This window comes from Lepidochelys kempii, chromosome 9 (genome assembly GCF_965140265.1).
Source record: "Lepidochelys kempii isolate rLepKem1 chromosome 9, rLepKem1.hap2, whole genome shotgun sequence".
NCBI lineage: Eukaryota > Metazoa > Chordata > Testudines > Cheloniidae > Lepidochelys > Lepidochelys kempii.
Window position 1 is genome coordinate 101,915,211 of NC_133264.1, and position 26,118 is coordinate 101,941,328.

The 26,118-nt window shown below is 57.6% G+C and overlaps 1 protein-coding gene across 2 annotated transcripts; it reads left to right on the plus strand.

Moving 5' to 3' along the window:
• Positions 1 to 6,340: 6,340 nt before the first annotated feature.
• On the plus strand, positions 6,341 to 24,634 carry GDPD2 (glycerophosphodiester phosphodiesterase domain containing 2). Of its 2 annotated transcripts, none has more exons than XM_073358604.1 (16): positions 6,341 to 6,582; positions 9,394 to 9,548; positions 11,084 to 11,187; positions 11,365 to 11,458; positions 14,697 to 14,756; positions 16,137 to 16,235; positions 16,786 to 16,879; positions 17,720 to 17,865; positions 18,681 to 18,763; positions 19,450 to 19,600; positions 20,244 to 20,456; positions 21,428 to 21,579; positions 22,034 to 22,181; positions 22,339 to 22,421; positions 23,023 to 23,051; positions 23,533 to 24,634. In XM_073358604.1, exons 2-16 carry the CDS (start codon positions 9,441 to 9,443, stop codon positions 23,583 to 23,585), a joined length of 1,617 nt encoding a protein of 538 aa, XP_073214705.1. In that variant the 5' UTR covers positions 6,341 to 6,582; positions 9,394 to 9,440; the 3' UTR covers positions 23,586 to 24,634. The 2 variants fall into 2 exon arrangements, with proteins under 2 accessions (XP_073214705.1, XP_073214704.1); XM_073358603.1 differs by having other exon boundaries at positions 6,343 to 6,582; positions 20,241 to 20,456.
• The last annotated feature ends 1,484 nt before the right edge of the window (positions 24,635 to 26,118 follow it).

The following is a 26,118-nucleotide window of genomic DNA, read 5'->3' on the forward strand; positions in this document are numbered from 1 at the left end:
TTTTATGGCCAGGCAGTTGCTTTGGCAGCCCTAAGAGGGGCCCTCATGCAATGAACCATAGAGCAAAAGGGGCGTGGGCAGAGTAGCCGCAGTGCAGGCCCTATGGCAGGAAAGAGCCATAGAGCTGGAGGGGGCTGGGAGTGCGCCCTCTCGTGGCTGGAGTGCGTCACTGCCGCTCAGCCGGTTGCAGGCTGAGCAAGTGCAGACGGACTGAGTCTGATCCGGTGATGCTGCTCCCATGGGCGCTAGGGACCCAGCTCTGTGAGCCCTGGTCTCCAGGTGCACGGGGGCATGGGGCTGAGCCTGCGCCCGGGCAGACAGGGACAGTGGGATTGGCAATGGAGGGAGGAGAGAGCCTGGGGGCTGCTGGATACGCAGCGTGAAACCCCAGTGTGTGTAAATGGTGACTTCCTCTCATTAGGCAAACGAAGCCATGTCTAATCATCTCATTATGCAAATGAATTCATGCCCTAATTTGCAGACTGGTGGACCCTCAGCCTTAACAAATGTGAGCAGTGACAAGTGGCTGTGGGGCAGAGAGGGAACGGGAGGGGTAAGAAACTGAGGGGGAATATGGTAGGGCAGGGAGCTGTTGGGGAGCATGATGACGTGAGGGGCAGGGACAGGATAGCGAAGAAGGAGGGGGATAGAGAGTGCCAGGCTGAAAGAACTGTTGGGAAACCAGTGCTGGGAGGCTGCCCGGCCCAGCAGGGAGGCTGCCCTTCTAATCAGTCAATTCCAGGTTGAATTCCTGAACCAGAGATGGTAAAACATGTAGGAACCCTGATACAGATAGACTGGATCAGACCCAGGCCCCATCTAGTCCAGTGTCCTGTCTCTGAACAGTGACTAGCACCAAATGCTTCAGAGGAAGATGCAAGAAACCGCATAGTAGCAGTTATGGGTTAATCTGCCCTTCATACTAGGTTTCATCCTGGTCTAACAGTTAGATTGGTTTAGGCCCTAAAGCAGGAGGTTTAGTATCCCTTCTAAAGTGTAGTTGTCATTCATTATAACTCTGGACAGTCATTAGATACATATAAATGATCACTTGCTTTTTTTAATCTTGTTAAATTCTTGGCCTTGACTACTTCCTGTGGCAGTGAGTTCCACTGACTAATTAGAGGTTGTTTGAAAAAATATTTCTTGTTACCAATTTTGAATTTGCCCCTTTTTAACTTCATTGACTGGCCCTCAGTTCTTACGTTGCAATGCAGGGAGGGCAGAAGTTGGACTGGAGCCTTTGCCCTCAAGGCTCAAGCAAGAATGAAACCAAAACCACCAGACTATTCATTTTTATCACATGATTTTTTTTCAGGGTCTGACTCTTAATTTTTGAGCCCTTTGCTTGGCAGCATGGCAGGAATGACTCACTGCAATAGAACCAAGTTAACAGCAGAGGGTATTGGCTTGTATAAAGCACTGGCTGTAATCTGCTGACTGCTGTGGAGGAACACAGTATTCCTGTAAAAAGAACAGGAGGACTTGTGGCACCTTAGAGATGAACAAATTTATTTGAGCACAAGCTTTCGTGAGCTACAGCTCACTTCATCGGATGCATGCAGTGGAAAATACAGTGGGGAGATTGATATACACAGAGAACATGAAACAATGGGTGTTACCATACACACTGTAAGGAGAGGTTTCAGAGTAACAGCCGTGTTAGTCTGTATTCGCAAAAAGAAAAGGAGTACTTGTGGCACCTTAGAGACTAACCAATTTATTAGAGCATAAGCTCACGAAAGCTTATGCTCTAATAAGTTGGTTAGTCTCTAAGGTGCCACAAGTACTCCTTTTCTTTTTACTGTAAGGAGAGTGATCAGGTAAGGTGAGCTATTACCAGCAGAAGAGTTTTAAAAAAAAAAAAAAAAAAAAAGAAACCTTTTATAGAGATAATCAAGGTGGGCCATTTCCAGCAGTTGACAAGACTGTCTGAGGAACAGCGGGGGGGAGGAATAGTTTTACTTTGTGTAATGACACATCCACTCCCAGTCTTTATTCAAGCCTTAGTTAATTGTATCCAGTTTGCAAATTAATTCCAATTCAGCAGTCTCTCATTGGAGTCTGTTTTTGAAGTTTTTTTGTTGAAGAAATGCCACTTTTAGGTCTGTAACTGAGTGACCAAAGAAACTGAAGTGTTCTCCGACTGGTTTTTGAATGTTATAATTCTTGACGTCTGATTTGTGTCCATTTATTCTTTTATGTAGAGACTGTCCAGTTTGGCCAGTGTACATGGCAGAGGGGTATTGCTGGCACATGATGGCATATATCACATTGGTAGATGTGCAGGTGAACGAGCCTCTGATAGTGTGACTGATGTGATTAGGCCCTATGATGGTGGCCCCTAAATAGATATGTGGACACAGTTGGCAACGGGCTTTGTTGCAAGGATAGGTTCCTGGGTTAGTGGTTCTGTTGTGTGGTTGCTGGTGAGTATTTGCTTCAGGTTGGGGGACTGGCTGTAAGCAAGGACTGGCCTGTCTCCCAAGATCTGTGAGAGTGATGGGTCATCCTTCAGGATAGGTTGTAGATCCTTAATGATGCACTGAAGAGGTTTTAGTTGGGGGCTGAAGGTGATGGCTAGTGGCGTTCTGTTATTTTCTTTGTTGGGCTTGTCCTATAGTAGGTAACTTCTGGGAACTCTTCTGGCTCTGTCAATCTGTTTCTTCACGTCAGCAGGTGGGTATTATAGTTGTAAGAATGCTTGATAGAGATCTTGTAGGTGTTTGTCTCTGTCTGAGGGGTTGGAGCAAATGCGGTTGTATGGTAGAGCTTGGCTGTAGACAATGGATCGTGTGGTGTGGTCTGGATGAAAGCTGGAGGCATGTAGGTAAGCATCACGGTCAGTAGGTTTCCGGTATAGGGTGGTTTTTACGTGACCATCGCTTATTAGCACCGTAGTGTCCAGGAAGTGGATCTCGTGTGTGGACTGGTCCAGGCTGAGGTTGATGGTGGGATGGAAGTTGTTGAAATCATGGTGGAATTCCTCAAGGGCTTCTTTTCCATGGGTCCAGATGATGAAGATGTCATCAATGTAGCGCAAGTAGAATAGGGGCATTAGGGGACGAGAGCTGAGGAAGCGTTATTCTAAGTCAGCCATAAAAATGTTGGCATACTGTGGGGCAATGTGGGTACCCATAGCAGTATACATTGTCCCCTGAAGGTATACGTTGTCCCCAAGTGTGAAATAGTTGTGAGGACAAAGTCACAAAGTTTAGCCACCAGGTTTGCCGTCACATTATCAGGAGTCCTGTTCCTGATGGCTTGTAGTCCATCTTTGTGTGGAATGTTGGTGTAGAGGGCTTCTACATCCATAGTGGCTAGGATGGTGTTTTCAGGAAGATCACCGATGGATTGTAGTTTCTCAGGAAGACAGCGGTGTCTCCTATAGATGCTCTCTCCTGCCTTCCAGGCAGGCCAGGCCAGAACGCTTTCTCACCTGCATAAGAGCTCACCAGTTTAATGAACACTATTCCAGTTGAAGAGCCAAAGCTACGCTCCTGGTTATGTCAACAAAGGCTCAGACCAGCAAATCCAGTAGAATCAAACGGAAACAGACTGTGTGCAAACAGTCCACGGCCAGGCTGGTCTGCATGTAACACTTGTGCCAGCTTAGCTATGTCAGGCCGGGGTGTGACCAACCACCCCCACAGTGATACCGCTGTGCCGACAGAGGTCTCCTCTTGGTGTAGCTAATGCAGTCCAGGGAGGCTGGGTGTTCCTACCCAGGCAGAGCCCTTTCTGTGGGTGTACTCTGTCTCTCCACCGGGGGTTTAAGCTGGCACAGGCTCTGTAACGCAGACCTAGCCTAAGAAACCTGGACATTCCTCTAGAGAAGGCAAAATCCCCTTCCCTGTACACAAAGGACATGTGCAGATCCCATATCCTGTGGTCCCAAAGGAACTGCTGGGAAACAGGTTTCTCTTGGGGTCAGAAGACAAAGGAAGGTCTCCAAACGGGTGACAACGAAACCGCCAGCACGCAGGCCATGGCTACGCTACAGCAGCACAACGGCAGCTATGGTGCCGTAGCACCACGCGGTAGACGTTTCCTGCTGCACGGGAAGGGGCTTTTCCTTCGGCCCAGGTAACCCAACCCCCGCAAGCAGTGGCCGGGAGGTTTGGGAGAATTCTGCTATCGACCTAGCCACGTCCACACCAGGGCTTAGGCTGGTTTAACCATGGCACTCAGGTGTGAATTTTTCACACCCATGAGCAGTGTAGCTAGCTCAATCTAAATGGTAAGTGTAGGCCAGTCAGGGTGGGTGGGGGGTAATTTGGTTGTGATTGAATCCATGCTCAAGCAGTCGGTACCTTTGTTCCCCAAACTCCTGAGGGCAGCCCCAGTTAGAATGAACCCTGCAATTCCATCCCAGGTTGGAGCAGAGTAACCAGAACTCCTGGGGGGAGCTGGCTCGGGGGCCTCGTCAGCCACTGCACTGGCTCCTATGTGGAAGACAAGAAATCTAGGCCCCAAAGTGAGACATAATACACATGCATACACAGGCTTATGCTATGTGTCTGACCAGTTTTCAAGCCCTTTTCTTAAGAAACCGGTCTCCAGGAGCAGGAATCACTTTCCTTCAGCCCACGTGCACTGAAGATGACAGGGACAGGGGCACAATTTGTAAGGAAACTAAAATAAAATTAAGCTATTCTCTGTGCAGCCAGTTCTCTTGCCTGATGCAACCCAGCTCTGGCCTGTCGTTCTCTGGTCTCTGGGTCCTTCTGGTGTCTGGCCCCAAAGACACCAAATGGCAGCTGACAATAAATAACATTGGGACCAAAGCTGACCTTGGCGTCCCACACAGTAAAATAGGGACCAGGAACCAGTGACTAATCTCCATGGTGCTCGGGGGGCTGCAGCAGCTGCCAAGCACTTGGAGGATGAGAAATTAGAGATAAGACTGTTCTTGAGAGCCTCAAAGGCCATGTCCCCACTAGGGAGCTTGTAGGAGTGCGCTGTTACAAGCTCTCTAACGGAGCCGCTCTAAGCCAGCAGGAGACAGCAGTAGAGGTTGGTGGGAGAAGCAGAGCCATGTCCACACTGGCGCCTAGGTCAGTGTAATGGACGGTGCTCAGGGTGTGGTTTATTCACATCCCTAAGCGACATAAGTGGTGGTGTAGACATGGCCTAACTGAGTGCATTGCCTGCTGCCTTTGGCAACGGGGACAGGCTGCTTCCCTGGGCTGCTACTGCCGGTAGCCCTACAGCTTACCTGCCCTAGGAGATCCATTCCTGACCTGTCTGGTAAATGCATCTGGGCCTGCTGCCAGGATTGCTCACGGCTGCAGGGGGTCTATGGTAACAGCTGCCGCTCAGCGGCCTGAGGAGACGTTGGTTGTTCTCCGCATTGCCTGGCAGGGCCAGTAACAGTCTGTAGTTAGAGGGAGGGAAGGGAGTTCACCCGTTACTAACTCCTCCCAAAGAACAGGACCTATCCGCGCAAAGTGGGTGTGAAAGCCCCAGATCAGAGGGGAGCCGTTCACATTCACTCTGCACAGTGGGAGGTTGGGGGCAGAGCTGCAGGGAATCGGCTGGGTTCTTTCTTTGTCTCCTCGTTTCTGAGCCTTTAGGCTGCATGCAGGGCCCAATTTCAATCTCTTCTCCTCATTTCACAAGTGCTAGAATCAATTTTTTATTTATTTTTTTTACAAACCCAAGGTGGGGGTCTTTTGCAGTCACGTGACTCCAGGTGCTGCTACTTTTCAAAAAGCACCAACTGTCAGCGTGAGCCACAAGAGCCCCAGCACCAGAGTGCCCACGCTCCATAGCTGAGCACTTGTCTCCAAGGGCAGTAACAGGGCCCAGCGCAAGGCCATGGGCTCCCTGCGCAGCCATGTCAGCGGTTCCCACCCGGGTGGGAGGCAGTCACAGGGAGCGTGGAGACAGGAGGTGCAGAAACCCAAGTCTTGGCCAATCCTCGCTGCTACTCCATGGAATGGCAGTGTTCGCGCAGACAGAGGGGGCCATTTCTGGGTTGCCTTGGCCTCTGCACTGGTCCCCCCCGTGGCCCTGCCCCTCCACAGAACTGAGCCAGCGGGGATGCAAATAAAGAGCCTCGGGCAGCCCTAGCCAGTGCCCCTATTTCCTGAAGGGGGCTCAGCCTGGAGCCATGAGTCTGAGGCTGCCTCTGCCGCCTCCCCGCACAGCCTTCCCCAGCCCTCCCTAGCGTTTAATCTGGCCGGAGCGTGGGCTGCCTGCAAACTCCAGAGTGCTGGGGCTTGTCACGCTCCCCCTGGGCCCCTTGGCCGGCAGCCCTGGGAGTGAGTGACAGGCCCGGGGACAGGACAAAGGCATTCTGCTGCCCCCTCAATCTTGAGCCCTAGCTGCACTACTGCTTCCCCTCCCCCTCCTCCCCCAGGCAGCCTGGCTGCTTGCCTCTGCCTGGGCTCCCATACCTACCTGCCTGTGAGTCAGCTGGGAGCAGCCCTGTGGGAGGCCCTGGCTGGCAGAGCCGCACACCTTGGTGCAGGCGAGGGGAGGAAGGGATCCCAGGGCTCCGGAGCGGGGAGAACGAGGGACAGGCCTGAGCCCCAGCGTGCCCCACCTGCCAGCGGGGAGAGGAGAAGGCCAGAGCAGGTATTCCCCTAAGCCAGCTTGCTGCACCCAGCGAGAGGAGGGGGAGCACTGCCCTGCTGGGAGGGGAGGGGCATGAGCAATAAGAAGGGGCTGCCCCTGGGGTGGGGGTAGGTTCCCAGCGAGTGGGGCGGACGGGGCTGGGGAGCGAGAGCAGCAGCTGGATTTGGGGAGGTGGGGCGGGCAGGGCGCTGGGTGAGCACCAGAGCTGTGCTGTGCCAGCCTGGATAGGGAGCTCAGGGACCTGCGGGCCGTGCCTGGCATCAGCCCCAGCCCATCAAAGCCCCTGGCATCCTCTCCAAAGAGTGTGGCAGCCAGGGGCTGTGACTGCCCAGCCCTGTGACCTGTCTGGGGCTACTCGCAGGAGCCAGGCGCTGGGCAGCTTCAGCCACCTTCACACCCTCCATCCGCGTGTGGCTCCAGTCCCAGACCCCTGCCAGCCAGCATGGACCATGCCCCGGTACAGCCAGCTCTGGTGGGGAGACAGCCCAGCTCCAGCACATCTTTGAGCAGGATGTTGCCCTGTCGGGGACTATGCTAGCCCCATCCCCACTGATAGGTGCGAGAGGCCCCTTGGCTGCTGGGCCTTGGGGGGACTCCGCTGGGGCTGGGATTTAGGGCACTTACTCTGGTGCCTCTGCGCAGCAGGGGTGACGCATCCCAGCTGGGTCTGGGGCGTTCAGGCGGGGCTGTGACCGACCCTCCCAGTGTGTGGCGTGCACCTGAGCCGTGGAGCTGTGGCAGGGACTCCAGTGTGCTCTGTCCCGCTGTGGCACACGCCCTTTGGGCTGGCTGGGAAGGTCACGGAGGGCAGGGCTGAGATCCCTGGTCTCCATGGAAGTGGCCGGGGGCTGAGAGTTTTCCTGCTGCTGCCTGGGCCGCAGAGGACAGAGAAGCACCATCTTGGCTAACAACTCTCAGAGCATCCCCAGAGCAGGGGCAGTGGGTGGCAGCTCAGGGCTGTCCCTTCTCCCTGGTATCGGTGGGTTCGGCACTGCCCCAGGGACACAGACACTTGCCCCCGGTGAGCACGCTGCAGCCAGGCAGGCCAGTCGTCCCTGCAGCCAGCTCCGTTCCAGCCCAGCTGCGCCCTTTGCCCTGTGGGGAAGGGCTGAGCCGCTGGCGGTGTCGAGGATGTCCTGGCATGAAGCAGCGCTCGGTACTCGTGTGGGCTGCAAAGACCATGGAGCAGCCTGCTGGCAGGGGCAGTGCTGAAGGTCGTGGGTCTGCCTCACCTGGGGTCAGGGCTCCTGGGTTCTAATCTCTGCGCTAGCTGGGGTCTAGAGGTTAGAGTGGGGAGGAATGGGAGTCCAGCTCTGACCCTAAGTCCCTCTGTGACCAGTGGAGAGCCACTTGAAGCCTCTGTGCCGCGGTTTCCTTCCTGCACACAGGGGTAGCCCTGCAGAAGGGGCTGTGAGGGGCCATCCGGGAATGCCTGAAGGAGTGGGTTAGCTCTGTGCAGCAAGCCAGCAGCAGGGATTTCCCTGACTGCTTCCTCCAGCTGCATGGCAGAGGTCCCTGCAAATACCGCCAGCGCTGGTATGGGCTGGGGAGGACCTCCCTCCCTTAGACCAGTAGCCTGCTCTGTGACCAGCACTGTGCCCCATGGCACAGGCTGTGCGCTTCCACCAGCAACCTCCCCTTCCCCGGCCTTCTGGCCAGAGCAGTCCTCCTGTTGCAGGACAAGAGCGATTCCCCCCTGCCCTGGGGCGTGGCCTATTGGCCAGGCACAGCCTGGCAGCTGCCTCTGGGGATCCTCCTCCCTGTGGGTCCAGCTGCTCGCCAGCCCCCCAGGCTCCCTCACCTCCCTACCCCCTTCCTGTCCTGCATTAACAAAGGGGTGGGTGGAAGGGGCTTGACCCAGCACAGCCCCACAACTTTGCTGAGCCCGGGCTCATGCAGCACCCACCTCCTGCTGCGGGGAGCCCGGCAGGTCCAGGCGGCACCCTGGCAGCTGGGGGGCACGTGGCTGTATCCAGCTGGCTCCCAGTGCCCTGCAGAGCTGGGGAAGGAGGAGCAGGCATTGGGACCTGAGGGGATCCCAGCTACCTTCCCTTGCACAGAATCAACCGCCAAGGCAGAAATGCCAGGCCCTCCCAGGCAGCTCTGCCCCGGCGCTCAGGGCAGCGGGGAACGGCAGCCGCTGGCTGGGAAGTGGGACACTGGGGCCGTTGTGAGTGTCCCCCTTGGGAGCAGGGCGGGTTGGTGAGCCCCCCGGTGACATGCAGGGAGCTACGGCTGTTGTGGGAGAGCCGAGGGGAACGGCAGGGCCTTGGCGTGCCCGAGGGCCAGGGCACTTGTGCACGTGGGCATGTGCCCTGTGCGCGCACTGAGCCCGAAGCCATGCTGGCCGGGGCCCTGCAGCGGGTGGCTCAGCAGCCCTGCTCCGTGACACTCGCCCCCAGGAAGGCCAGGCCTGGGCCCAGGCAGGGGTGCTCCGAACGGAGCAGCTGCCCAGGACAGACCTGGTGAGGGCCCCCCGCCCGGCCCAGCCTTCCTCTCACTCCCCGTGAGATCCTCCCTATGGTGGCTGACGCAGGACGCCCTCCGCTGCCCCCGGGCCCGGGGTGGGCACGGCTCCATGCTGTGCAGCTGGCTTGGGCTTGCCCGGGCGGGAGGGGCCGGAGGGGCAGCCTGCACCGGGTAGGTTCCTGTTCGCCTTTGGCCTGGCGCCCGGCCTCTGCATCTCTGCCAGGCACCTGGGGCAGCTTGGTGACTGAGCGCCCAGCAATGCCCAGGCCCCCCCAGCGCCAGGCTGCCCGGTCCCACTCTCCTGAGAGGGGGGGATCTCCCATGTGCTCTCTTCCCCTGCAGGAGGCCTGACCCCCCCCAGTGCGGTGCTGGGGACGCAGACCCGCCGCATGGCGAAGAGCCCCGGCTGCCGCTGCCCCGGCTGTGCCATCGGCCTGCTCGGCCTGTACAGCTGCCGCTGGGCCAAGGACCAGAGGAAAGGCCTGAGAACCACCAAGGTGAGGGGTGCTGAGCTCGGCTCTCCCCGACCGGCACAGCGGGAGGGGCAGGCCGAGGGCCCGGAGGCCCCCCCCGCCCGGGGCAGAGGGCGTCTCCCTGTCCCCTGCAGTGCGGCGGGGGGGGGGCGGCTGTCCTCGCACCCACGGGCAGCTCTCAGTGGGGCACGGGGCAGCAGGTGCTGGGTCACGGCAGCGCTGCCCCGAGGGGGGCGCTCAGATTTTCCCCTCTGCTCGAGGCAGGGAGCCCTGCCGGGGCTGGGAGCGTCACAAACGCTGGGCCAGGGGAATGGCCACGGTGGGGTTGGGGGGTAAAGTCTCCTCTGGAACGGCCGCATTCCCTGGGAGCAGCGGTGACGTCAGACGCGCTCCCAGCCCTGCTGGGCTCCTGCGCCCACCCTGCACCACAGACAGCCCACAGCCTCCTGCGTGTGCCAGGGTCCCCAAGGCCCCACTGTGCTGGGGCGGGGAGATCCCAGGGGCTCTGCACCGCAGGGGGGCTGGGTCTGTGTGGGGGGCCGGGGGCAGATCCCAGGGGCTCTGCACTGCAGGGGGGCTGGGGGCAGGGATCCCTGGGGCTCTGCAGACTCAGGGTGCGCGGCCCTGGGAGCCTCTGAGTCCTCCAGCTCCCATGGGTGGGGCTGAGTAGCAGCTTGTCCCATCTTGTTGGGAATTTGAGAGCAAACCTTGATTAGAAACGTGCCCCACTTGGCAGCAGCAGCAGTTCTGTTCCAGCTCCCTGGGCGTGGGGCATGTGGGGCTGGCCTGTCCGGGTCGGTCCCTGCTTCAGCTGCTTGGATAGGGCCCCCGGGCTGCCAGCACGCCCACGTGTACTTAGTAACAGCACTGAAGGCTCTGTGCTTCCACCCAGGGTGTAACGTACCTGGCAGCCGCACAGGCAGGGCTTAATTTGTACGGGGCCAGGGCGGTTCCGAGCAGCAAGCCCTGGGGGGACCGGGGGCATCAGTTATGAATGTAAAAAAACTTACTTGAGCCCCAGCCCCTCTTCCATTGCACAGGGCCCTGAGGCCACGGGGATGGCAGCTCCATCCTCACCCAGGGAGGGGAAAGACTGGCCCAAGGTCACAGAGCGAGTCAGGGGAGGGGCTGAGAATAGAACCCAGGAGTCCTGGCCCCTGCTGTATGGACTATTCTGACCCTAAGCTGTTTGAACCCCCATTCGTTCTTATTGGGCTCCTGTGTCTGTGCCAGCCCCATTTGGGGCTGTGGCTCCATCCAGTCCTGCTCCAGCCGTCCCTGACATGGGTAAAGCGTGGCATCCCCTGGGTGGTGATCACCTCCCTCTTTCAGGGCTTGGGGGAGGTCCTAGCACCTCTTCCTGTTGTAGCGTGGGGGCAGGGGCAGGCAGAGCACAGAGCCAGGGAAGCAGGCATGATGGCCTCTGGCGGACAGGCTGGGCCCAGGCTGCCCTGGGCTCTCCTGCAGGCATGTCCGGGTAGCTGGTAGCTGCCCTGAAGGGGCCAGGGTGTGGCTGGCAGGAGCCGTGCAGTCTCTTATGCGGCCCCTTTGGTTTTCAGTGGGACTGTGGCTGGTTGTTCTTCCTCTTCTGCGCCTGCCTCTTCACGCTTGTATGGCTGTACCATGCCCTCATCATCCTCAATGACTTCCACAACCTCAACGAGTGAGTAGGCCCCTCCCTGTCCCCCACTTCCCCCAGCGCCTGGCAGCTCTCTTCCCCATCCCCAGTGCTCCCTCCCCCCATCATATGCCTCCCCAGCTCATAGCACCTCCCTTCCCCACAGTCTGTGCCTGCCCCTGGTGTACCCAGCCTTATCTGACTCTCCTCTCTGCTTGGCAGGTTCCTCTTCAGACAGACGCAGTGGTGGGTAGACTGGTCCATGCCCCTGCTCGGAGTCACGGTGCTGCTGGTCACGTATTCGGCCCTGCTGCTGGTAGGTCCTGCTCTCTGGGGCCCTCGCTGCATCCTGCCTGCTGGAGACGTTGCTCCACGTCTCTTGTGCTGAGCTCACTCAGGCCCTCTGCTCTTCGGAAGCTCCTGAACGATCCCGACTGGCCCAAGGGGGTGGGCTGACCCAGGGGCTGGGGCCCTGGCTTTCTGAGCGGGGCCCTGCTCTCTGAGATCGGGGTGTCCCAGGAGGGCTGCTGGGCCGCGGCTCAGGAGCTGTCCTTGCAGGAAGCCAGGGAGGATATCATAGGAATGGAAGGGACCTCAAGAGGTCATCTAGCTCAGTCTCCTGCACTTGTGGCAGGACCAAGGATTATCTAGACCATTCCTGACAGGTGTTTGTCCAACCTGCTTAAAAATCTCCAATGATGGAGATTCCACAACCTCCCTAGACAAGTTATTCCAGTGCTTAACCACCCTGACAGTTAGCAAGTTTTTCCTAATGTCCAACCTAAACGGCCCTCCCTGCAATTTAAGCCCATTGCTTCTTGTCCTATTCTCAGAGATTAAGAAAAATAATTCACCTCCCTCCTCCTTGTAACAACCTTTTATGTACTTGAAAACTGTTATCATGTCCCCTCTCAATCTTCTCTTCTCAAGACTAAACAAACTCAATCTCCGCTCATAGGTCATGTTTTCTAGGCCTTAATCATTTTTGTTGCTCTTCTCTGGAGTTTCTCCAATTTCTCCACATCTTTCTTGAAATGTGGCACCCAGAACTGGACACCATACTCCAGCTGAGGCCTAATCAGCGTGGAGTGGAGCGGAAGAATTACTGCTCATGTCTCGCTTACAACACTCCTGCTAATACATCCCAGAATGATGTTTGCTTTTTTTTTTTTCTCCAACCGTGTTACACTGACTCATATTTAGCTTGTGGTCCACTATGACCCCAATGTCCCTTTCCACAGTACTCCTTCCTAGGCAGTCATTTCCCATTTTGTATGTGTGTAACTGATTGTTCCTTCCCAAGTAGAGTACTTTGCATTTGTCCTTATTGAATTTCATCCTGTTTGCTTCAGACCATTTCTCCAGTTTGTCCAGATCATTCTGAATTTTAATCCTATCCTCCAAAGCACTTGCAACCCCTCCCAGCTTGGTATCCTCCGCAAACTTTATAAGTGTACTCTCTGTACCATTATCTAAATCGCTGATGAAGATATTGAAAAGAACCGGACCCAGAACCGATCCCTGCGGGACCCCACTCGTTATGCCTTTCCAGCATGACTGTGAACCACTGATAATTACTGTCTGGGAATGATTTTCCAACCAGTTATGCACCCACCCTATAGTAACTCCATCTAGGTTATATTTCCCTAGTTTGTGTATGAGAAGGTCATGCGAGACAGTATCAAGAGCCTTACTAAACTCAAGATATACCACATTTATCTTTCTTTCTCTCCCCCCACTCCTTACCCTATCAAGGAAAGCTATCAGGTTGGTTTGTTCTTGACAAACTCATGACTGCTGACTGTTACTTATCACCTTATTATCTTCTAGGTGTTTGCAAATTGACTGCTTAATTATTTGCTCCATTATCTTTCCCGGTACAGAAGTTAAGCTGACTGGTCTGTAATTCCCCAGGTTGTCCTTTATTTCCCTTTTTATAGATGGGCACTATCTTTGCCCTTTTCCAGTCTTCTGGAATCTGTCCCATCTTCCGTGACTTTTCAAAGATAAAAGGAGTACTTGTGGCACCTTAGAGACTAACCAATTTATTTGAGCATGAGCTTTCGTGAGCTACAGCTCACTTCATCGGAAAGCTTATGCTCAAATAAATTGATTAGTCTCTAAGGTGCCACAAGTCCTCCTTTTCTTTTTGCAAATACAGACTAACAAGGCTGTTACTCTGAAACTTTTCAAAGATAATCGCTAATGGCTCAGATACCGCCTCAGCTCCTTGAGTATTCTAGGATGCGTTTCATCAGGCCCTGGTGACTTGAAGACATCAAACTTGTTTTTCCTGTTTTAACCTCTGATCCTACCTCATTTTCACTGACATTCACTATGTTAGACGTCCAATCGCCACAAACCTGCTTGGTGAAAACCAGAACAAAGAAGTCATTAAGCACCTCTGCCACTTCCACATTTTCTGTTTCCCTCCCTGTCCTCTCATTGAGTAACGGGCCTACTCTGTCCTTGGTCTTCCTCTTGCTTCTAATGTATTGTAGAATGTTTTCTTGTTACCCTTTATGTCTCTAGATAGTTTGACTTGCTTCTCTAGGATCTCACCTACCAATTCCCTGAGTTTGCTGAAGTCTGTCTGCCTTCCTGAAATCCATTGTCTTTTGCTGTTCTCCCTCCTGCCATTCCTTAGAATCATGAACTGTCATTTCATGATCACTTTCACCCAAGCTGCCTTCCACTTTCAAATTCTCAACCAGTTCCTCCCTATTTGTCAAAATCAAATCTAGAACAGCCTTATATTGTCTCCAATACATTCCAAGAACTGGTTGGATAATCTGTGCCCTGCTGTGTTGTTTTCCCAACAGATGTCTTGGGAGTTGAAGTCCCTCGTCACCACCAAGTCCTGGGCTTTGGATCATTTTGTTAGCTGTTTTAAAAAAAACCCTCATCCACCTCTTCTCCCTGGTCTGGTGGTCTGCAGTGGACCCCTACTATGACATCACCCTTGTTTTTACCCCTTTTATCCTGACCCAGAGACTTTCAGCAAGTCTGTCTCTTATTTCTATAAAAAGAAAAGGAGTACTTGTGGCACCTTAGAGACTAACCAATTTATTTGAGATTTCCACTCCATACGGCTAAATGCAGTGCCTTGCATAATGACAGGTTTCAGAGTAACAGCCACGGCTGTTACTCTGAAACCTATCTTATTTCTATCTCAACCTCAGTCCAAGTGTGTACATTTTAATATACAAGGCAACACCTCCTCCCTTTTTTCCCTGCCTGCCCTTCCTGAGCAAGCTGTACCCTTCTGTACCAATATTCCAGTCACGTGTATTCTCCCCACCAACTCTGTGATGCCAGCTGTGTCATAGTTGTTTGTTTATTAGCATTTCGAGTTCTTCCTGCTTATTCCCCATACTTCTCACATAAGTATCCAGACATCTCTAATACCGATTTGATTCCCCCCCATCCCAGTTCTGTCTTGTCTCTCCTTTATCCCTGCTCTAACAGCCTGTGCTCCCCCAAATTCCAGCTCTTCTCCCAGGTCTCCATGTACATGTATTCCAGCTCCAGCATCTTCCTTGTTCCTCTTGCAGGTTCTTGCTCTGTGCCTGCAGCTCTGTGGCCAGCCCTTGAAGTTACATTGTGTGCACAAGGTAAGGGCCAGCTGGCATCCAGTGCCAACGGAGGGGCCCCTGCACAGCCCACCCCTCCCCAAACCTAGCATCCAAGCCCTGCCCCAGCCCCAGACGCCGCCACACCCAGCCCTCCAGCGGCACAGCCGCCTGCAGTTCCTCCTGCCCAAAGGCCCAGGGATCCGGTTCAGGTCATTCCTGTTGCCCATGGTGTGGGGAGCCGCGGGGCTTGCATACCCCTCAGGGCCACATGTTGAGGCTCCCCCTGAGCCAGTGCCTTGCCCCACATGTAGCAGGGCCAGTGCTGGCCACACTCACTAATCCATGCCCTGCCTGCTGTCCCTGCCATGCAGAAGCAGAGTGGGCTGCCTGGCAAGGCCCTGGTACCCAGCTGGCAGCTTCCCTCCCCCCGCCCCTGCCTTCTGTGACAGGGGCAGGGTTTGTTTATCCTCTTGTGGGGTGATAACTGCTCTGGGGGATAGCACCTGGCATTGTCAGTCCTGGGAGGCTCCCTGAAGTGGGCCAGACCCCCCTACCCCCCAGGGGTCTCACTCTTCCTCCAGGGTGAGCCATGAGGCTTCACTTCCCCCTTAGACCCAACCCCTGTGGCTCCAGCCCTCCTGCTTCACACTGAGCTCTGATCAGCCAGTGCCACTGAGACAGACTCCTGGGAGAGACTGGGGCCTGCTGCGGGGATCAGTGCACTCAGCCAGTGTCCACAGGGGCCAGCTGGAACACGCGGGCAGGCCCGAGGCCAGCGCAGAGCTGAGGGCAAAAGCTCAGCCCATCCTGACTAGCCCAGCCCCGCTGGCGTGAGTTGGCTGTAGAGCTCCGACTCCTTCCAGTCCCCATCTCCTCTCCCCCCAGGCCTTTTGCCCCTGAGCTGGGGGATGGCGCAGAGAGGTGGGGAAAGCCTCTCCCTCTGGGTCACTACACATCCATGTCCTGCTGACGGGGTTCGCTGTCGTCGTCTTAGACTCCTCACTGATGTGGGGTCAGCCACAGCCAGTCTTTTTCCACTGAGGCATCCTGGGTCAGACAGCCGGGTGATGTTCATCCTGATGTCTCTTAGCCTCCCCGAGAGCAAACCTTCCTGCCCCCGACCCCTCTCATACAGGGTAACAATATGAAATCGGGGAAACTGAGGCACACACGGTATTCACAGTAATATTACAGACCATTTCCCCCTTCACCACAGGGAGTCGAACTCAGTGTTTAACCCGGGGCAGCAGGGCCCCAAGGCGGGAGGGGCCCAGCATATGCAGGGTGAGGGTAGAAGCGGGGACTCCAGCTGCAGGGGTTGGCTCACCTAGGGGAGGGTAGGCCACAGGCAGGGTCCCCGGCTGTTCTGTGGTGTCTAAGATGCACCTGGTCCTAACTGCCATGTGTCCGGCCCCCCAGTGCCTGCTGATCCTCACCACCCTGGTCGTGGCCGCAGCCTTTGTTGCGCTCGATGTGAAGTGGGCTGAGCAGTGGCAGAGCGCACGCATCTCTCTGCAGGTGAGAGCGGAGGCAGAGCCCTTCCTGTGTCCCAAGGGCTCTCCCTATGGCAAGGGGAGACCAGCCTCAGGGCATGGGGGAGGGGATCCACTGGCCTCGCCACCCTGTGGTTAGGCCCAGCCTCAGACACAGTGAGGTTTGGCTGATTCTCCCGCTAGGCCTGTCTGACTCCTGCAGCTCCCCCGCACAACGGACCCTGTGTCGTTCCAGGCTAGGGCCCTCGGGGGGCTCACACTGAGTGCCAGGTGCTGCACGGCCCCAGTGAGAATAAATAGCCACTCCCAGAGCCCTGGGGCAAAGCCGCCTGGCTCAACCCCCTCCCAGAACCTGTCCCTCCTGCCATGGGGACGCGGCGTGGTCACCTCAAACCCAGCGATGCCAGTTGCTGGGCAGCCCAGAAGGCTGGGCTCAGCCCAGCAAGGGGGAGCCCTGGGGGGCCGGCTGTTCCTGGCAGCTGCAGGGGAGCCTGGCATGCAGGGTGGGCTGATGGGAGCACGGAGCCGGAGTTCGTAGCTGGGCACTGAGTGGTGCTGGTGTGTCCACCCCACAGGCGACGGGCCCCTTCCTGCACATCGGAGCCGTGGCAGGCATGACACTGCTCGCCTGGCCTGTGGCTGACTGCTCCTCTCGTACTCGCTGTGCAGGTACTCCTGGGCCCCAGGGCGCTGAGCAGGGGTGGGGCCATGGGGACGCGGCTTTTAGTCGGCTCCGCCCTCCCACGCCTCCCCTCTGGTGTGGAGCAAAGGCCTGTCTGCATCCTGCCCCTGGCAGCCAGCTGCCCTGATGCCATAGCCCTGCTGAGCTGCACCCAGAGATGGGCCATAGACGCTGTCTCAACAGGAGCCCAGAGCTCTCCCTGCACCGCGTCACCTGAGGCCGGGCTAGTGCCCAGTATTTGCCCTGAAAGCGTAGGCTGGGAGGTGGCTCTCCCTTTGTTCTCAGCCATGCAGGGCCTAGGACATGCGGCAGCGGGTTCCCCTTCCCTGCAGTACATGCACACGTGTCCTAGCCAGCACCACCCATGGCTCAGTCTGTTCATAGACTGGGAGCTCTGCAGGGCTGGGGCAGCTGTGTCTGTGCAGCGGCTGGCATGACAGCCGGGCGCCCCAAGCGCCAGCAACCCTCTGGGCAGGGGCTGTACGGGCAGCACCCTGGCAGGAAGGGGCTGTGAAGGCCCAGCCATGCAGCGCTGCTTGGTGCCCAGAGACCGTCTGGGCTGGAGCTACCCACGCACCTAAGCAGGCGGCTTGTGAAGGACACTACCTGGCACAGTGCATGGTGGCCAGGGGCATCCGAGTCCCTGGCTAAGGGCTGCTCTGCTGGGGGGCTTAGGGGGGACCCATCGCTCCCTATTCTTGGGCAGGGTGGGGAGCCCCACACCCGCTGCAGGGGGAGCAGCCCTGGCTAATCCCTCCCCATCTCTGAGTGCCTGCGGTGACGCTGTCCCTGACCGGGCTCTGCCTTGTCCGTGTGTCTGTCTGCAGCCCCCAAGGTACTGCTTCTGCTGGTGTATTTTGGTGTTGCAGCTGCACTGTACCTGGCTCCCCTGATGATCTCCTCCCCCTGCCTCATGGAGGAGAGCCAGCTGCCCCCCAAACCAGCGCTGGCTGGGCACCGCGGGGCCCCCATGGTGAGTAACCTGTGCCCAAGGGCAGCTGCCCTTCCCTGCCCCCCCCACCTGCAGTGGGCATGAGCCCTCCCTCCTTAGCTTGGGAGGCACCAGCTGCCTGCAAGCGCTGTGCCAGGGAGCAGCCTGGAGCGGCTCGTGCCAGCTTGGAGGCAAAGGCAGGTTACAGCCCTCAGTGCAGGTGGCTGGGGGGGTGTGTGTCGGGTGGGGAGGTGTCCTGTGCCCCTGCCCTGCCCTGGGTCCCAGAGAGCAGCATTCCCTGCTCACACCGCAGACACAGGCAAGCAGGTAACCCCCAGAGAGCTGCCTCCAGTCTCCCGAGACCAGCTTGGGGAGGGGAGTCCTTGCAGCCTGCCCTGTGGGTAGCCAGGCTGGAGAGGGTGTGGGGCATGGTTGGCAGGGGCTGAGGCAGCCCTTGGGGTTGAGCTCTCACACATGGGGCCAGGAGCTAATTGGGACGTGTTTCTTCTGGGTAGAATTTAACCCCAGCCCTGGGCTCCCCTGACCACCGCCAATACCCCTCAATCCCAACCCGCAGACCCCCTGCTTGCCAGCACTGGGGACCCCCCCACTCCTGCCTATGCCCCTCAATCCTGCCCTGCAGCCTCCTGCTATCCCAGCCCTGGGTCTCTCCTAGGCAGAGCTGGGGATTCAGCTACTTCCTGAAATCCCACCACTGCCTTAGATCAAGCCCAGCAAACTCACTGCATGTCTGAGCCCAGAAGATTCGAACTCAGCACAGTGGGGCAAGCACCCAATGCGCTGCACCCCTGCCCCTGCCCAGCTTGGTTTGCCTGTGTCCTCTCTCCCTTGTTTAGCTGGCTCCAGAGAACACCCTGATGTCGTTCCGGAAGTCAGTGGGCTGTGACGTGCGTGTGTTTGAGACCGATGTCCTGGTGAGGTAAAGTGACACCCAGGGTCTCCAAGGGGAACGTGTGCTCGGCTTGCCTGCCCCAGCTCCCTGAGCCCCAGGCCTCTGCCCACTGCCCCCTCTGGGGTGAATGGGGCAGCTCCACGCTAGGGGAGGCGTCTCCAGGCACCAGCCTGGGCTTTGTGAGAGTCCCTCCTCTCCTCACCCCTTGCCCATCCCTCCCAAGGGAAGCTGAGCCCAGCCCAGCTGTCTGGTGCTCTGGCCTGGCACCCCACCCTGCTCGATCCCCATTTCTCAGGGAGAGACACAGGGCTCCCCTCACTGGCCTGTTAATGCGGTGAGGGTGGGACCCGGGACAGGTCTGGTGTGGGGAGGGGAAGTTTCCTCCCCTGCTGTGGAGAAGGGCCGATAAGTGACCAGCTGCTGCCATTGCAGGACCATGTGTCCTCCCGTAGCAACCAGCACTGACTCCTCCTATGTCTGGCTCTGGCTCCCAGCCCCACGAAGCTTCAGTCCCCAAAGGCCTGATCCAAAGGCAGGCGTTTGGGAGGGGACTCCCCCAGCATCCTGGGACACAGCATGGCGGCGTACAAAGGGCTACTAGGTTGATCCCTGTCAGAGGTGCCAGGGCGGTCAGGTTGGGGGGAGGGGTGCAAACGACTCATGATGCTGCACTGGGCAAGGTCCTAACTACCCCATCCCCTTCCCCTTGCCAGTGCTGATGGGATCCCCTTCCTCATGCATGACGAGAAGCTCACCCGGACCACAAACGTGCGAGAGGTGTTCCCTGAATGGGCCACCATGAACGGCACGGCCTTTAACTGGACTGATCTCCAGCAGCTCGACGCCGGCAGCTGGTTCCTGCAGGTCAGGCCCCCACCTCCCCGGGGCGTGGCAGGGCTTCTACATTCCTGCGGCTGCTGTGACCTGAAAGCCCTGGCCCTGCGGTGCCCTGCAGAGGGCTCTGCCCTGCTGCACTGATCCAGGCTGCTCTTGGCAGAGCACTGGGACCAGCCGCTCAGAGCCCTCCCGGGGTTCCCAGGCCCTGGAGAGTACTGCTTCTGCAGACTCTAGTGCCCCCTTCCATGGGGTGGGGGGCTACCTTCCAAGCCCCACTGCCTGAGCTGGGAGTTGCTCTGACCTTCCAGAGGCATGGGGAAGGCTGGCTGGGAGGGGTCGGGCTTCTTGGGCAGAGGGATGGGGTAAGCCGTGTCCTGGCTGGGCTCGGTGCCCGCCTACACAGTGATGCTTTGGTTAGCACCTAACTGCAGCGCTGCTCTGGTCTCCTGCAGGTGGCAGGGCGACCTGTTCTCCCTCTGTGCCCTCGTCCTGGGGTCTGAGCAGCTGCTCTGCCGTGCTAGCGAGCACTGGGGGGTGCTGTGGGTGCAGGGGGAGCACCCTGTGCCTTGGGCGCTGGTGTTGAGGGGGCAGTGTGGGAGGCCTGGGGCCAGCTGGGAGCAGTGCCGCCCATGCGGGGGAGCTGCTGACTCTGGCCTGTCCCTTCCAGAAGAACCCGTTCCGCTCGGTGCAGGGCCTCTCCAGCGAGGAGAAAGGCCAGGCGAGGACACAGAAGATTCCGACCCTGCAGCAGGTGCTGCAGGAGGCCAAGCAGCACAACGTCTCCATCATGTTCGACCTCCGGCCCGAGAACCACACGGACTACCAGAGCTTTGTTAACGTCACCGTGGAGACCATCCTCCAATCGGGCATCCTGCCGCAGCTGGTGAGCCTGGCTCTGCCCCGGAGTCTGATGCCCGATGGGCAGCCGGAGGAGGGAATGGCTGAATGTCCGGGCCAGACATCCTCCCGCAGGGCTCCCTGAGCCTGCCCTTCACCAGCAGTGAGCTCCCCACCCCATAGGGTGGGTCAGACCCACCCTAGAGACTCCCTGAGCGTGCTCAGGATCTGCCCTTACCATGATCCCAGGTACCCTGAGGTCCCCAGCATAGGCCCTCTGTGCCACAGCACCCTATTGCAGGTAGGCTGCCGGACTAGCTGCTGCCCTGGGCCAGTTCCTCGGGCCTGGGGTGCTTTGTAGTACGGTTTATGCCCTAACTGTGCAGGGAGAGATGTAAACTTACGGGGGACTCCCTGCTCCTCCTCCCCCCATGTGTAAACAGTGACTCAGAACAGGTGTGGCCATGAGCCAAGTTGGTGCTGAAGCAGGAAAATCAACAAGCTGCCACCTTTGTACCCCCTGCTGCTACCACACCCTGCAGCTCCATGGCTCCCTGACGCTATGGCCACCTTTCCAGTCCCTCCGCCCCCAGCCCTTGGGTGCTGGATATACATGACCCTGCCAAGACCAGCCTGGCATCTGGGTTCACTGCCCCTTCCTGCTCCTGCTCCCCATTTAGGGAGGAATTATTCATGACACTCTGTTTACTTTGCAGACACAACATGCCCTTGAGTAAGGTGCCTACAGGCTCTCTGCCCAGTGGGTGCCCTCTGCCCATGACCAGGGGCGCTGGAACAATGTGTGCAGTGGGGGTGCTGCGAGCCATTGAACCCAGCTGAAACCTTGTATTTAATGGAAACCACTTCAAGCCATAGGGTGCTGCACACCCACACCTCTCGTCCCAGAGAGGGGGCTGGGATGCGCATGTCCGTGCGGCTGGCCCTGCAGCCTGGGTCCCAGAGCACAGCGAGCGCCCCCTGGTCTCCCAGCTCACTCCAGGCCTGATTTTCCCCCAGGTTCTCTGGCTGCCTGACGGGTTCAGGGAGCAGGTCAGACGGCAGGCACCAGGCTTTCAGCAAATCTACGGTCTGAAGAGCAGCTGGAATGAAACAGAGTCTCCGCTGCGTGTGAACCTGCCGTACCAGGACGTCAGCACGGAGGAGATTGGGTGAGAGCCCCTTGTTGGGGAGCACAGAGCAATGGCGCCTCAGCGGCTCAGCCCAGCAGAGGCAAGTCTAGCTCCCCCTATGGCCACCTACGCATCACAGAATCTAGAATATCAGGGTTGGAAGGGACCTCAGGAGGTCATCAAGTCCAACCCCCTGCTCAAAGCAGGACCGATCCCCAATTAAATCATCCCAGCCAGGGCTTTGTCAAGCCTGACCTTAAAAACGTCTAAGGAAGGAGATTCCACCACCTCCCTAGGTAACACATTCCAGTGTTTCACTACCTCCTAGTGAAAAAGTTTTTCTCCTTGCATCCTGACGCCCTGGCTGGCAGCAGAGCTTGAACCCCAAACACACAGGTCTCAGCCCCGAGCACGGGGAGCACTGGGTGAGAGCCAGGCTTTCCCAGTTCCTGCTGACCTGTGCCACACTAACGAGGCTCCATCCCCTCTGCAGCCGGTATCGCCAGGACAACGTCTCCGTCAATCTGTATGTGGTCAATGAGCCCTGGCTCTTCTCCGTGTTGTGGTGCGCAGGGGTCGGCTCCGTCACCACCAACGCTTGCCAGGTGCTCAAGGAGATGAAGCGCCCTCTCTGGCTGCTCGTAAGTGAACCTACCCTGGGTGGCGCTGGCAGAGGCCTGCATGCCCTGAGCCCACCTGGCCCGTCTGCAGTGCCACTCCCCAGCGAGGGGGCCAGGGCCTGTTCTGCCGGGGCTGTGGTCCCCATTGAACTACTCATCCTGTCTTGTTGCCTTGCAGCCCCGCAGCACGTACCTGATGGTCTGGATTGTGACAGACTGCGTCTCCTTCCTCCTGATCCTCTCTGCCTTCCTCCTGCTGCAGTAAGTTCAGCCTCTTCTGGGTCCCATAGCTGTCCATGGCATAGGAGGCCTCATGTCTGCTGCCCTCTGGGTGAGCTGTAGGTAGGGCAGGGGCTGCCCGGCCAGGGGCTGCTGCGGTCACTCACCCACCCTCTTGATCTGGGAGAGCTGCTCAGCAGCGCTGGGAGCCCACTTCTCCCGCCTCGCACAGTGCTAACCTGGGACACAGCGGGCTCAGAAGGAGCTTTCCTCCCTGGCCTCTGCCATGAGCCTGGCCCTGAGCTGCTCCATCCCACTGCTGTGGGACTTGGTCACAGCTTACTGGCTCCACCTATAAGCTGAGCAAGGTGGGCCTGGCATGGAAGCCCTCCAAGGGGACTCGAGTGACTCCATTGCCCTGGGACCCTCCATGGCTCATTATGGTTGGCAGGAGCTCCCGTCCCATTCCAGCCATGGCAGAAAGGCCACTACCAACTCAGAGCTCAAACCACAGTGGCCAAGTGATGGGGCAGAGCCCTGGGGGAGCAGCCCTGGCCCTGGGTGTGGGCTGATCTCCCTGTGGCAGGGCCTGAATGGTGACACACTCTCTCCTGAGTGAATTTCAATGCTGTTTGCTTTCCAGGAAATGCTCCAGGAGAAAAGAACCGGCAGGTAATGGGCCCCTACTCTCCACCCCGCTCCCTCCTTCGGTCCCTCTCCTCACCACACCCTCTTGCTGCTGGTGGTCTTCCCCTCCCTCTTCCTCTCAGATCACTGGCTCTCCTCACCTGCAGGGCCAGGCCCTTGCCAGAGCTTAGCTCCCAGGGGCTCTCCCCACCCCACACTGAGCTTTTGGGGGGCTCTGCCAGCAGGAGAGCCTGGGCCCAGAGCCTAACTCTGACAGAGTGAGAGGGAGCTGCACCCCACCTCAGCCCTGTGGGGGAAAAGGGGAAGGAGCCCCAGCCAAGGGAGCTCCCATCCTGCCTGCTTCCCGAGCAAGTGCTACTCCTTGAGATGATGAGGGTGCAGGGGGGCCAGGCAACACCTCCTGCAGCAGCAGCTGCCTCCCACCCCACGATTGTTGCTGGGCTGGGGCAGCCCTGGGGAGGACAGAGGCTCCTGGAATGACCCTTTCTCCCGTTTGGTTCCCCAGGGTCCAAGACAGACGTACTGCTAACGAAGATTAACAGCCTCATGCAGGAATGACGGGCAGTGCCTGGTGGTGGAGGGGTTTGAGCTGGGCACAGGTGGTGTTTAGCAGGGAGCGCCCAGACTTGCTTCTGCCAGCCTTGAATGCCCTTTCCTCTGCAGGGCCCTTTCCAGGCCGTGGGCTCCCCACAAACCCTCAGTCTCTGCCCTGTTCTGCTGGGGCTGGGTTTATCCTGCCCCCATGGGCACATCTCCCCTGCAGGTCAGGGGCCTGTGCAGAAACCCCCTCGGTGATGGGTCTGTCCTGGAGTAGGCAGGCATGTGTTCTGCCCACGGGGGCAGAGCTGGGGGTGGACACCAAGACCTTGGCCTTGCAGCCTCCTGGGGCTGCGGGAACAGATACTGTCCTGGAGGCTGCTTGTTAGACCAGCTGGGATTCTCCTTGGTCATACCCTGCTGGGCAGGGACTGGTGCAGCTGCTGCTGATGTGTACTGACTTTTCCTGTCTCCTGAAGCATGGCTGCAAAGAGACTGCTAGAGGTGGGAGGGGAGCCTGGAGGGTTTCGTTTACAGGGAGCCAGGTTTAAAGAGCTCCTTGCCTTGTGCCATTGGGGAGCCTAGGACTAGTCTGGGGAAAGGTGAAGGGGCAGGAGTGCATCACAGGCCCAGGCAGCTGGGCTGCAGCATGGGGATCTTAGTGCAGCAGGATGGAGACGAAGGGTCCCTCACAGAGCAGAGGAAGCCATTATCCTGGGTGAGGCTTTGGCACTGGCCTCTAGACAGGCGTGCAGGAGGCAGCAGTAGGCCCAGCCCCAGGAGACCCCGACCCTCCTTGTCCAGTGGCAGAGATGGGGTTCAGCTTTGGATGGAGGGGATCGTGTGGGGGGCTGTCTTTCCAGAGAGAACACAGGTGCTGGGTGAAGGCCCCAAAAGCACCACCCTGGACTGGGTGTGGAGCTATTCTGCTGGGTGGGGGGTGCTGGGGCATGAAGCAGCGTGGCCTCCCCAAGATCTCTTTGCTGCAGAGGTCTCAGCAGCATGCGTCTGTTTTACTTGTTCTTAATTATGTATGTTAATAAACTGACCCAACCGGATAAAAAAACGAACGACTAGCATGTCTGAGCTGATTCTCAACTCCCCCAAAGGGACCTAGGAGCTGGCATCCGTCAGCTCTTCAGGGGCAGGCTGTCCCTCTCTCCTCTCTGGAAAGCACCTGGCCCAGCAGGGGTGTTGGACCAATTAGATGAGGAATCCCTGCTTATACTAGTGAGGTAAGAGGGTCCAGCAACAGCTCAGAGCCAGTGCCTCACCGCACGGAGAGCGTGAGTAGGGGAGATCCCAGCTCTGCGCCAGGCCTGCTGGGGCCTGGGCTACACCCAGCCCTGCTCAGTGCTCTGCTTTCCCCATCTGTAAGACCTAGAAGCTGCAGCAGGTTGGAAGGATTAGTTCATGGTGGCTGGTCAAGTGCTACCTCAGCTGGGATGTGCAGGGGCATTAATGGCAGCCCTGAGCAGTGCCCTCAGCGGGGCCAGAGGGCCCACAACAGCCCCATGTGTTCTCACTGAGCACTGGCCCTGACTTTGGGTACCCACCTGGGGCCTGATTCCCAAGGGCTCATCAGGATCTGTAGGCACTTGGCACATCTGCGGATCAGGCCTGAGGTGGGCATCAGCATTAGGAGCTACTTCTGGAAAACTGGACCTTTCCGTGGGTAAGGCTGGGAAAAGCAAACATGAGAGCTGTGCTATTTGTGTTGTGTCCCCACCACCTAGTGCCGAAACAAGGAACAGGCACCTCTAGTTACTGCGGTATTGTAGCCGAGGGACAAGGGGGGTGAGGCAATGTTAATGGACCAACTGCTGCTAGGGAGAGAGACAAGCTTTGCAGACCCCTCTGTATCTGACCTATCAGTCCTCATCCTCGAAGGAAACCTGTGCATGACCTTCAACAGACAAGCCTGGGAGCTTAAATTCGTAACTTGGCTAGACCCTACAAATCATGGACTGAACAGAGATGCTGGAGTTATAGCTCATTACAATTATCTTTAACCTACTAACTCCCGTCTTGGTCCTGTGACTGTGGGGTGTTAACAGGCCCCTGTACCTTGACTGGTGCCTTAAAATATGTGCTAGCTTAGCATACGTAGTTATCTGTTCACTCTTGTACTGAGCTGGGACACTGAGTTCCTTTCCCAGGCCTGGACAAGAGCTCACTGTAGCTCCAAAGTTTTGTCTCTCACCAACAAAGGTCCAATAAAAGAGAATCCCTCACCCCATTATAGTTAAAACACTCCAAGCTCAGGAGAGGGAGAATGGAGTGGGAACAGGCTCAGTAGTGACAAGTGTCCTATTTAAAGTTATTTCCAGTACAAGCTCTGATGGCAGAGGGTTTAATCTGTAACCCTTCTGCCTGTCAGAGTTGGCAGCAACAAGGGCCGGGTTCAGTATCTAGGGGATCCATTCCAATAACACAATGCAAAACCGGCTTGAGCCCCCACCCAGTGACCTGGGACAAATATATACCACCCCCGCTGGGCGCCTCCAAGAGGCGATACTTCCCCTCTCGCAAGCACATAGTCTGAGTGTAGCAA